The sequence below is a fragment of the Heptranchias perlo genome, chromosome 9 (assembly GCF_035084215.1).
Source record: "Heptranchias perlo isolate sHepPer1 chromosome 9, sHepPer1.hap1, whole genome shotgun sequence".
NCBI classification, from domain to species: domain Eukaryota; kingdom Metazoa; phylum Chordata; class Chondrichthyes; order Hexanchiformes; family Hexanchidae; genus Heptranchias; species Heptranchias perlo.
Genome location: NC_090333.1, coordinates 30,306,315 through 30,318,477, shown reverse-complemented (window position 1 = coordinate 30,318,477; position 12,163 = coordinate 30,306,315). Strand labels below are relative to the sequence as shown.

The 12,163-nt window shown below is 43.5% G+C and overlaps 1 protein-coding gene across 5 annotated transcripts in view; it reads right to left on the bottom strand.

The window, feature by feature from the left end:
* ccdc24 (coiled-coil domain containing 24) overlaps positions 1-12,163 on the bottom strand; it is a 106,091-nt gene that overhangs the window by 35,660 nt on the left and 58,268 nt on the right. For 4 of the 5 annotated variants that reach the window (XM_067990107.1, XM_067990108.1, XM_067990110.1 and 1 more), the window contains one exon: positions 10,970-11,062. The exons of the other annotated variant lie outside the window; for it this stretch is intronic. In XM_067990107.1, the coding sequence (XP_067846208.1) occupies positions 10,970-11,062 (93 nt within the window). The remainder of the gene's footprint in view (positions 1-10,969; positions 11,063-12,163) is intronic. 5 annotated transcript variants of the gene reach the window in all.

Sequence of the window (12,163 nt, the reverse complement as noted above, 5' to 3'; positions counted from 1 at the left end):
TCTAAGATTCTAGACTTGGGTAAGGCCGACTTCAATGGGATGAGACAGACACTGTCCACAGTAAACTGGGCAAATCTGTTAATGGGTAAAATGACTGGGAAATGTTTAAAGAAACATTTAACGTGATACAGAATCGGTTTATACCCCTGAGGGGCAAGAACTCTACTTGCCAAAAAAAACAGCCATGGACAACTAAAGAGGTAAGGGACAGTATAAGACATAAGGAAAGGGCATACAAAAAGGCAAAAAATGGCACAGATCCTGGTGAATGGGAAAGATACAAAGATCAACAAAAGGTCACAAAACAGATAGTAAGAGCTACAAAAAGGGAGTATGAAAAGAAACTTGCAAGGGATATCAAAACCAATACGAAGAACTTTTATAGTTATATTAGGAAAAAGAGGGTGGTCAGGAGCAGTGTTGGCCTCTTAAAAACTGAAAGTGGGGATATTGTCATTGACAATGGGGAAATGGCGGACATGTTGAACAATTACTTTGCGTCAGTATTTACAGTAGAAAGAGAGGATAAAATTGGGAAATTCTGGAATACTCGCTGTATCACCACAGAACCTCTTTTGGGGCTGTGGACTTATCTGTACCCACTTACTGTGGCAAGGGAGCATCAGCAAGGTGTCTTGCACCAAAAAGTGCATGTTCTCCCGTTCCTTGCTCTAAGGTGAAAAGTCAGAGTAAAGTTCAACCACATCTAATGGATGACGTGTCAAGAACATTCAGTATAAGTGAAATAGAGCCTACACATGACAGGACTTGTAAAGATGACGATTCTTCCATACAAGAGGACGTGCAGAAGTCATTGGTGTATTCAGAGTCTACCAATAGCATCCCAATTGAGCAATAGTCAATCTCTTCCTCCATCCATACAGAAGCTCATTGCACCACAGAAAACAAGAGGACTTTATCATCAAGGTTGAGAAGCCCTGTTGAGGTGTTATCATCAACATCTAAACAGGGTGGTCATAGTCTTATCCCAGCACCACCTTCAGCTGAGAAGCCCATTGGTGCTCAGCCCAGGTCCTCACACAGAGTGAGACGAGCCCGAGTAGAGGGCCTTGCTGGCAGTGCATAAAGAGTGGTACCAGCCTTGGTTTAGAAGTTTGGTTTGATTTGAAATAACCTAAATCTATTACCATAAAAATTGTGCACATAGGTTCTACCCAAAGCTCCCAATACCATGACATTTTGGTTAATTGATTTCCATCTTGCTACCTCAGGTTTTACTTTAAGATGTGTGTTAAGTAAAGTAAAATAAAAAGAAAAGAAAACTAGATATCAAACATGTTTATTTTCTTATGATTTGAAAGAAAGCATGAAAAATGAAATAAATTTTAAATGTTTTTAAATAAAACATTATTTCTGAGAACGTAACTTTTTAAATGCTGACAGGAACGATGTATCTGCTGCTATCTAAAATGCCCTAAAGCCCTTTTATTAAAAGTGGCAACATAATGAAGTCAACGTAAATTAAAATTGGGAGAGACGTAAAACAGGCTGCTGATTTGCTAGGGCCCGTTTTACACTGTAGCCCTAAAGTAGTGGACAGGGGAATGTTAATGGATGTTATTTATATGGACTTCCAGAAGGCATTTGGTAAGGTCCCACATAAGAGACTGTTAGCTAAAATAGAAGCCCATGGAATCGAGGGAAAAGTACGGACTTGGTTAGGAAGTTGGCTGAGCGAAAGGCGACAGAGAGTAGGGACAATGGGTAGGTACTCACATTGGCAGGATGTGACTAGTGGAGTCCCGCAGGGGTCTGTCTTGGGGCCTCAATTATTCACAATATTTATTAACGACTTAGATCAAAATCCTGGAACTCCCTTCCTAACAGCACTGTGGGAGAACCGTCACCACACGGACTGCAGCGGTTCAAGAAGGCGGCTCACCACCACCTTCTCGAGGGCAATTAGGGATGGGCAATAAATGCCGGCCTTGCCAGCGACGCCCACATCCCGTGAACGAATAAAAAAAAAAAAAATGAAGGCATAGAAAGTCTCATATCTAAGTTTGCCGATGACACAAAGATTGGTGGCATTGTAAGCAGTGTGGATGAAAGCATATAATTACAAAGGGATATTGATAGGTTAGGTGAATGGGCAAAACTGTGGCAAATAGAATTCAATGTATGCAAATGTGAGGTCATCCACTTTGGAACAAAAAAAGGATAGAATTGGGTACTTTCTAAATGGTAAAAAGTTAAAAACAGTGGATGTCCAAAGGGACTTAAGGGTTCAGGTACATAGATCATTGAAGTGTCATGAACAGGTGCAGAAAATAATCAATAAGGCTAATGGATTGCTGGCCTTTATATCTAGAGGACTGGAGTACAAGGGGGCAGAAGTTATGCTGCAGCTATACAAATCCTGGTTAGACTGCACCTGGAGTACTGTGAGCAGTTCTGGGCACCGCACCTTCAGAAGGACATATTGGCCTTGGAGGGAGTGAAGCGTAGGTTTACTAGAATGATACCCAGACTTCAAGGGTTAAGTTACGAGGAGAGATTACACAAATTGGGGTTGTATTCTCTGGAATCTAGAAGGTTAAGGGGTGATCTGATCGAAGTTTAAGATATTAAGGGGAACAGACAGGGTGGATAGAGAAAAACTATTTCCGCTGGTTGGGGATTCTAGGAGTAGGGGCAAAGTCTAAAAATTAGAGCCAGACCTTTCAGGAGTGAGATTAGAAAACATTTCTACACACAAAGGGTGGTAGAAGTTTGGAACTCTCTTCCACAAGCGGCAATTGATACTAGCTCAATTGCTAAATTTAAATCTGAGATGGATAGCTTTTTAGCAACCAAAGGTATTAAGGGATATGGGCCAAAGGCAGGTATCTGGAGTTAGATCACAGATCAGCCATGATCTTATCAAATGGTGGAGCAGGCACGAGGGGCTGAATGGCCTACTCCTGTTCCTATCTGGGTGATGGGTTTACAGGAGAGAGCACTAGCACCAGCACGGGCACCAGGGGCCAAATCACAGCTGCTGGCATGAAATCATGAGCAAAGATACTCAACTACAGGTAACACAACCTTTACAAGGTAAATGAAATAACATTTGCAGATGCTATGTGGTTTGACGTCACGTAGTCAGAACGTCATTTGGTGAAACCTCTAGAATTGCTTCCAATCAGAGTTGGCAACCCTAATTATTCTGCTACTTAAATTAAGTTGTGTCCATTTAATGTCACAAAAGTTTAACTGCTGTAAGGAAATAATGAGTGAGTTCATTCAGAGTTTAATTGCTATTCAAACCGGTCAGAACCCTTGCTTTGTTTGTCTTTTTTTTTTAAAAGTGTTATTTGTAAGAATAATTAAGGAGCTGTAGACATTCTGACTGGTATTTTCTGTTCCTGGAGAGTTTCTCTGTACATTCCAAATGACTGCCTTGTTTCCTTATACTTCTTAAGTATGATACAGAAACTTAAATGTAACATTTGAAGTTTGACAAACATGAAACACATGCTAAATGTACCATTTGTGCATTACCACCAAATCTCCCATGGTGCTGCTCACTATTGGTAAGGGAATTTTCTGTTTTATAAAAACAGATGATTATACAATGTAAAACAACATATTATTCTGCTGCTGATGTGTAGGTGTGTTCACGCACTAGCTTTGCTCACTTGACCTACATTGGCTCCCGGTTCAGCAACGCTAAATTTTAAAATTCTCTTCCTTGTGTTTAAATCCCTCCGTGTCCTCGCCCCTCCCTATCTCTGTAGCCTCCTCCAGCCCTACAACCCTCCAAGAACACTGCGTTCCTCTAATTCTGGCCTCATGTATCCCCGATTTCCTTCACCCAGTCATTGGCGGCTGTGCCTTCATCTATTCAGGTCCCAAGCTCTACAATTCCCTCCCTAAACCTCTCTTTCCTCTTTTAAGAGACTTCTTAAAACCAACCTCTGACCAAGCTTTTGGTCACCTGTTCTAATATCTCATGGGGCTTGGTGTCAAATTTTGTCTGACAATGCTCGTGAAATGCCTTGGGACGTTTTACTATGTTAAATGCTGGTTGTTGTTGTTGCTGTTGTGTCCCTTTAAGTACAGAGTAAGATTGCAATGCAGTATTGAAATGAATTCCTAGGTCAGTTACGGGTCAGGCTGCAGATCAAAACTCTGGCTTTGTTTGTGGGAGGCTCAATTAAAAATTGCAGATATTTGGCTCCGATATTAACTGTGACATAGAAATTTGCATTGGACAGAGTATAACATCTGGAGTGTTGATCTACCATTTTTAATATATTATAGATAGAAGCATACTAACACCACCAAATATACAATAACTAACAATTGTTTCAGGTTTATTTTTAATTTCCAGTTGAGTACCTGGAAACTAAAACATACCAAGAGAATAAATATACACTGTGTACAGTAAGAATCTTATCTGGGAATACTGACTTCCTGCAGCACTCTATTCTTATGTAAATTTACCACAGAAATTAGGGTCTTTTTGAAAGAGTACCACAAAATAACAACAGAAGAAAGAATTCTCATTTAAAACAATTATCTCAAGACATGTGACTTTAAAAAAGACTGCAGTCAGTCTCATGAAATCATGTTATTATGTTTACCAATGAGGCAGATTGTTTGATTCACCAGCAGAGGAGCATAAAACAAACTTTAAAGTTTTCAATTGGAACAAGAAATCTACAGCTTCCTTACCTCACAGAGCTACCAGTCATGAGACCACTCCCAGGCACTGTTTATAAGATGTGCTGGGCATTGTAACATTTTGCAGACCATAAATGACAAACAATTGAAATAAGTTCAAGGCTGTATTCTAATCTTAGGTGTTCAGGTGAAATTCATAAACTGCTCAAGTTCTCCTCTCATTGTTTATGGTGTTGAGCACTTGATTAGTATAATTCACTCTTTGCTGCCAATTACTTTCTCTAAAATATCCACCGTTACTTTCAGCTAATTAATTGCAAGCTTAATTGCATTAGAAATGCTGTTAACTCTTCAACAAGGATGTTATTGAGTATCCTGCTTGTTGATGTATGTTGCAGCATTGCCATCAACCCTTCCAACCCAAAAAAAATGGAGATAAAATCAAATAGAATTGCCTATACCAACTGCACATCTCCATTATTTTAAAAACATCTGGTTACATAGGGGTAAATCTAGTTACACAGTAATTTAATCTCAGGGTTCACATGGTTATAAACTGATTAATCTTTGCACTCAAATTTATAATCTTTCTTGAATCCATGGAGGTAACTCCCATGTATGTATTATTTTGTAAGTTCCTTTATTTTAAAACTAATTAACTCTTCTGCTAAAACAATAGGTTAAGGATTTGCAATTTGAAACTAGCTATTCCTTAAACCACGAATTCCCAATTTTCCAATAGCCGCACACCAATCCTTACTGGGAATCTCACTGATTATATGACAATAGAAAAGACTGCAAAATCAGCTACTTTTACAGAGTCTTATTGGCATCTCAAAACAATGGGCTGAATATAGTAATGGAAACTGCCACAGTTATCATTCATCTTTCGATATCAAAGAAGACAGCCAGAATATCATCTCATTTTTTGTAGTGAGTTCTTTAATGACTGCCGAAATCTATTTTTGCTCAGAATGAGCATCTGCAGATTGAACAGTGGATCGAGGATACACCAGGTTGGGAATCTTGATTTTTCAAGCGAGACTTCCTTAGCTGGCATTTACATTCAGCATCAGCAATGTGCCGGGTCTTATAGTAGGAGGTGCCCTCATGAATGGTTTTGCGCCATGCTTTATCTTAAGCAAGTTGTTCCCACTTATAGACGTCAATTTGTCACGGTTTCAGATTAGCTTTTAAGCAAGTCTATATAGTGAAACCTGTAAATTAGGGACACCTAAGGGACTTGCATCAGGGTCCTTTATTTGCAGGTGTCCTTATTTTTATAGTGGTCACTGTACGTACAGTAAACCGGATGAGCCAAATATCCCGGGATTGGTTGTATCTCCTGTAGCATTCCTACATTTTTTCGCCCTCACCTGGCATCGTGCCTAATTCTGGAGCCCTACCAGCGGGATGTGATTTCAGTTCATTTTCTGTTTGTTGGGTTTCCCAGTTCATTGCCATCCCGAGTCCTTTTTCTTTGAGGGAGGGATGTCCTGATCCTGGGATCTGCTATGTCGGCAGTCTGCACAGGGCGAGGTGGCTGCTATAGGGCCGGAATACCTAGAAGATCCCAGCCAAATTGGGGGGGATTAATGTCCTGCAAACCCTTGTCCGGGACCCCCTCCCTCCATGTGCTACATCTGCTAATGTTTGAAGTGCTGGGGGTTGGGTTGGGTTAGCAGCTCATCAGTACCTGACGTACTGGTGGAGTAGGGTTGTGAACTCTGATCGAGGCAGTCCTGGAGATTCGATCGCGTGATCTTCTGACCACATGACATCTGACCATGTGACTTCTACAAATGTTACTGGATTTACCTCATAAAAGATTGAGTCCACTGTAGTTGAGAATCTTTATTTGTGGTTTCGCACCAGCAGCTGTTGTGTGAGAAGTTCCAAGAACCAGGAGGCCACCTGTGAGTAGGCGAAGAGGGGAAATCGAGGGTGGGGAAAAAAGGGAAACCATTCTCTCCATCGCTCCCCCCAGCCCACATTCTCCATCGCTCGCTCCCCCAGCCTCCCATCTCCCGCTCCCCCAGCCTAACTCTTTAGCCCCCTGCAATTTCGGCCCCCTCTCCGACGATTTCAGGCACCTCCCCCCCACTGCGATTTCAGGCTACCCCCCACCCCCCACCCCTCCACCCACGATTTCAGGGCCCGTGATTCCCAACTCTCCGCCCTACCCACCCCACCGGCAGTTCCCGTCTTTTGTGTAATGGAGATTTCTTTACCCAGCATCCATAGTGGAAGAGATAGAGCAGTTTATCTGCCGCTGTGCATGCTGGGTAAAGAGATCTCCATTACACAAAAGCCATTTTCCCCCCCACTGTCGCCTCGCACTTAACTGCATGTCCGGTGTTTTAAGTTGTAAACGGAATTTGTGCATTGAAGGCTGTCCGCAGTTCGTAATTGACGAGTGTCCATGGTTTCAAGGTGCAGATTGTATCTATTACAATGTAAGTTATTTGGGACTGTCGGTAAGTGTCTGCTTTTTGGGGGCATCCAATTGTACAGGTTTCACTATCTCTTTTGCTGACCACCACAAAATCGTTTCCCAGCTGTCAATGTGCCATAAAGATCATCTGCAGGATTCGTTCATGAGACATTCACACCACATGACCTGACTATCATTATCGGAGCATGTCAGCTTTTTGAAAAACTTCAATGTCAGGGATCTCGTATCGAAATCTGATCTTCATTAATTATCTTATTAGTCGTCTTAGGTGAAAGAGATACAGTTTCAGCCATAGTTATACAATGTGAATGACACTCGTATATAATGATATTGGTGTTATGCATTCTACATTGCAGGTTGCAGGGCATATTTTGCATGCACAGGGCACTACAGCAGCACTGGGACATTAGCACCAACATTACTGAGACAACAAAAAAAAATCCAGCATGCCAGCAGCAAGCTGTGCACTACGATGTAGCGTAACATGCACAGCACAAATCTTTGATATTGTAACAGAGCTGGAGAGAGATAAAAATGAGGAAAACAAAAATAAATGGGATGAGGAGTGAGAAAATAAATACAATGGAATTTAACAACAGGAGAAGAAAAAGTAGCTGCATTTTTTGGCATGTTTACATGATTACGTATATGGAAAAATATACAGAAAAGCTAGAAAAAGATAGTAAAAAAAGTGTTGTACATTACACGAAAAGTGTGAATCTAATCTGGAGCATTGGAACAGGAAAAACTAGCAGGCTTTGTCGTTTAGCCCACTCGGCACACATGATATAGAGCGGTTGGTAGAGAAATGAGATGAGCAATCCTACATGCCCTCAAAAACCAAGTAAGAGGAGGAGGCATGGGTGCATAACAGCAAAGTTAAATAATCTGACTATATTTTATTTTCTGTTAGTAATTCATCATGGTGACTATTACAGTGCCCCTCATCATTTTAATACTTCTCACAAAACCACACTGAGTCACTGGAGAGGTTAGGCTGTGAGTAGTTGTGCTGCAAGAACCTCTGATGTGTGTATTTGTGCACTGAAATGTCTTTGTGAGTAGGGATGGAGACAGAGGAAAGAGAAATACCAATGAGTTGAACCTTTTTGCCTGGGCTGAAATGGACAGCAAATTTAAAATTTGTGATTCAATCCAATTTTTTTTAAACTTTCTTTCAGATAATTTTTTATCTATGTAGCTTGGAACAGGAAGGTAAGGGGTAAGTGTTCTTTGCCACTTACGGATATGAGTAATTTCATTGCTGTATTGCTGTGGAGACTCCTAGCCAACTATGATAATGTTCTGGAGACAAGAAATGCACCACCTCAGAAACAAACACTGGAGGAAATTATTTGTGTTACACATCCAAAGTTTCACTACTTCCTTTTTTTGGGAAAGAATCTTTTAAGACAAACTCACTCTTGGGGATGTGGGTGGAGAGGGAAGTATGCAATATATGACAGCTAAGCTATCTGAAGAAGTGACTTGTATAACTGTGAGCTGTTTTCACCAAGTTCAAGATGACACAGCTCCTTTGACAGTGACACATTCCAACATTTATATTCCGTATATATCAGCGTAGTGTGAGTTGTGACACAATTTTCACTGACTAGCTGCATCACTGAAGTCAGATTAAAACATGGACGTGCTGTTCTCTGCAATGCATCTGATGGGCACAGTATACCCCTTTTAACTGTGTTTATGTTTGTGGAACAAAACAACTTCTCAGATATGCAGGTAACTCAACTCAAAATTACAATGTTGACAGTTCTTGTTTTACAAAGAGGATATATACAATGGGGAACATGGCAAGATATTGAGAGGATTTAATTGACCCCAGAGGAATAAATTCAATACCTACTGCATCTTTCATTCTAGTTTTATATACAAACAAAATTAAGCGATTACCAGTTTAAAATGTTACTCTGAAGTCCGTTGAACCAAATGACTAGACTATATAATAATAAAAACTGATTTTTAAAAAATATTCAATCTATCATTAAATTTAAAAATTGATATAACTACAGGACATAAACACCTTGAGATGTCTTAAAATGAATCCACTGCAATAATAATTAATATTGTAAATCCAGCTATAAAAGCTGCTGTGGCTAAATTATCTTGCAATAGCTGAGAGATCAATGCAAAATGTTGACGAATGAGGCAGACTTAGATTAAAGATTGCATTTGACTTTTGTGACCTGTTCAGGATCCAGACACTCAAAAGCACTTCATCTAATGGCCTGGCACATAACTGATCAAATTCACCCATAAACCAGACAAGTTTGGATATCAGTCAAGGTTGCTATTTGAAGTTTGGCTCTCTATTTAGTCTCTCTGAGGCAAAGATTGGGAATTTACATGTGAGGAACTGTGGCTGCAAACCCACCGCTTGTATCTGACGCTGCACCACTGTGTTAGCCTACCTTCTCCACTTTACATGCTGGTCTGATGATCCCAATTAAAAGGGTTTGAAGTAAAGGTTTATTTCTATGCTATTTAAAACAGGTGAATAAAAGCAAGAACATGTCTCAATAAGGTTATTTTTACTCACTTCATCAGAATATGTGTCTCATTTCACAACAATTGATTCTTTGTTGCTAAAACAGGGTTTTCTGTCTTTTTCTTCCCCAAATTCCCTTTAGAGTCTGTTACTTTAATTTACTGTTTGCATTCCTTCGGTCAGTCTGGGAAGCTCAGCGTAATCCAGATGGCAGCTATTACGCTTGGCAACAGCCAATATAATGAGATTTAAAGATAGCAGTTGGGTTTCTCCCATGGACTACAACATACTTAAAAACTAACTAGATTTTTTACTGAATCAAAGGAACGTTCTAGTATGTATAAATTATGCAGCAATAGAGGAAACAATGTTTTATTCCATTCTTTCTGTGCACTGTTTCAGATTAAGAATTTTCTGACTGACTTTTGTTCTGGCTGGAAACTTAACTACTTTGCAGTGATGTGGTTATTTGAGAGATCACACCACCAAGCTTTCTGTTCAACATCATCACCAATGAGGATTGGTAATGTAGCAGATTCATACAGTGCACTTCCCACTCTGGAACTTCCATTGATTGCAGCGCAGGCTGACAGAAGGAAATTTTTCTTTCAGTTGGTTGTAGGGGTCCTCGATGAACTAAGTTTAGACAGTCTCAAACTAATTTCTAGCTGGTCTTAGATATGGATATACAGCACAAAAGTGTTGTATGGGATAAATAGTAAGGTGGCTTTTGTGTTCAGAGAGGCCACAAAAGGTGGGAGATGTGGGCAATGGAAAATCCACACTGGTGCATTAAGGGATGCTCTTCTGAAGTTGAGGCAGTGAAGGGAGCTTTAACCTGCACCTAGTACATATCATAACTGACCTTGGAGTCAGTTATGTTAGTGGGCACAGGAAATTGTTCCATTTCACAGCAACGACTGAGCTAATCTTTGCCTACCTACCACCTCATTTACACTGGAAAACGGAGCGGCAGGCATATCCTGCTCATTGGCCGCCCGAGGCCATCCTGACTCAATTTTCAAGCGGGCCTTGAAATGGGTTGGCCAGCATTCCTGCCTGAAATAGCCTTATTTCACTATGTAAATCTGGGTCCCCGACACCATTTTGCGGACCAATGGGTGGGGCGGAGCATGGAGCAACCTTACCAGTGGTCCTTAAATTTCAATTTTATGGCGTCAGGAAGAGCAGGAATGCACTACATCATCCAAAGTAATGCAGTTTTAACAAAGGTTCCTAAATATCATAACTGGGACTACACTGTTATCTTTCAGCAGACGCGAGAAAACAGCAAAGACCAAAATTTTCTCAATCCACAATGTGGCTAGTAATGTTTTAGCAAACATTGAAGATATTTAAGAACGGGAAATGATACTCACTGTAAATGTGCCACAACCTCATCAATATTTGTAACATTAACCTTGTCCTTTATGGCTTCTACATTATCCTTGAAGTTGGAAAGAACTGAAAGGCTAGAAGAGGAAGGAGTCAAAGTTAAGGGCAACATTTTTCTGAAAATCTACATACATTTTCACTAATAACTTCTTACACAATCTTGGAGTTAGACAATTAAGAGAATTCTAACTGATGTTTGATCAGTCTCCATAAAACACAATTTCACTAATGTTGGTCGTGTGACGTCACTCCAATTTAACACTCGCAAAAGGGAGGGGGGCGCGAGGGAGGGCGGAGGGCGCGAGGGGGGGGGCGGGAGAGAGGGCGGAGGGCGCGGGGAGAGGGGGGAGGCGAGAGGGGGGAAGGGAGGGCAGTGCGAGAGGGGGGAAGGGAGGGCAGTGCGAGAGGGGGGAAGGGAGGGCAGTGCGAGCGGGGGGCGAGGGAGGGGGGGCTGTGGGAGGGGGGTGGGAGAGCGGGGTGGGGGGGGGGGAGGGGCACGAGGTGGGGGGGGGGGGCTGTGCGAGCGGGGAGGGAGGGGGGGCTGTGCGAGCGGGGAGGGGGGGGCTGTGCGAGCGGGGAGGGGCTGTGCGGGCGGGGAGCGGGGGGCTGTGCGGGCGGGGAGCGGGGGGCTGTGCGGGCGGGGAGCGGGGGGCTGTGCGGGCGGGGAGCGGGGGGCTGTGCGGGCGGGGAGCGGGGGGCTGTGCGGGCGGGGAGCGGGGGGCTGTGCGGGCGGGGAGCGGGGGGCTGTGCGGGCGGGGAGCGGGGGGCTGTGCGGGCGGGGAGCGGGGGGCTGTGCGGGCGGGGAGCGGGGGGCTGTGCGGGCGGGGAGCGGGGGGCTGTGCGGGCGGGGAGCGGGGGGCTGTGCGGGCGGGGAGCGGGGGGCTGTGCGGGCGGGGAGCGGGGGGCTGTGCGAGCGGGGAGCGAGGGAGGGGGGGGGGCTGTGCGAGCGGGGAGCGAGGGAGGGGGGGGGGGCTGTGCGAGCGGGGAGCGAGGGAGGGGGGGGCTGTGCGAGCGGGGAGCGGGGAGCGAGGGAGGGGGGGGCTGTGCGATCGGGGAGCGAGCGAGGGGGGGGCTGAGCGAGGGGGGGGCTGAGCGAGGGGGGGGCTGAGCGAGGGGGGCGCGAGGGAGGGGGGCGCGAGGGAGGGGGGGCTGTGCGAGGGGGGCGAGGGAGGGGGGGC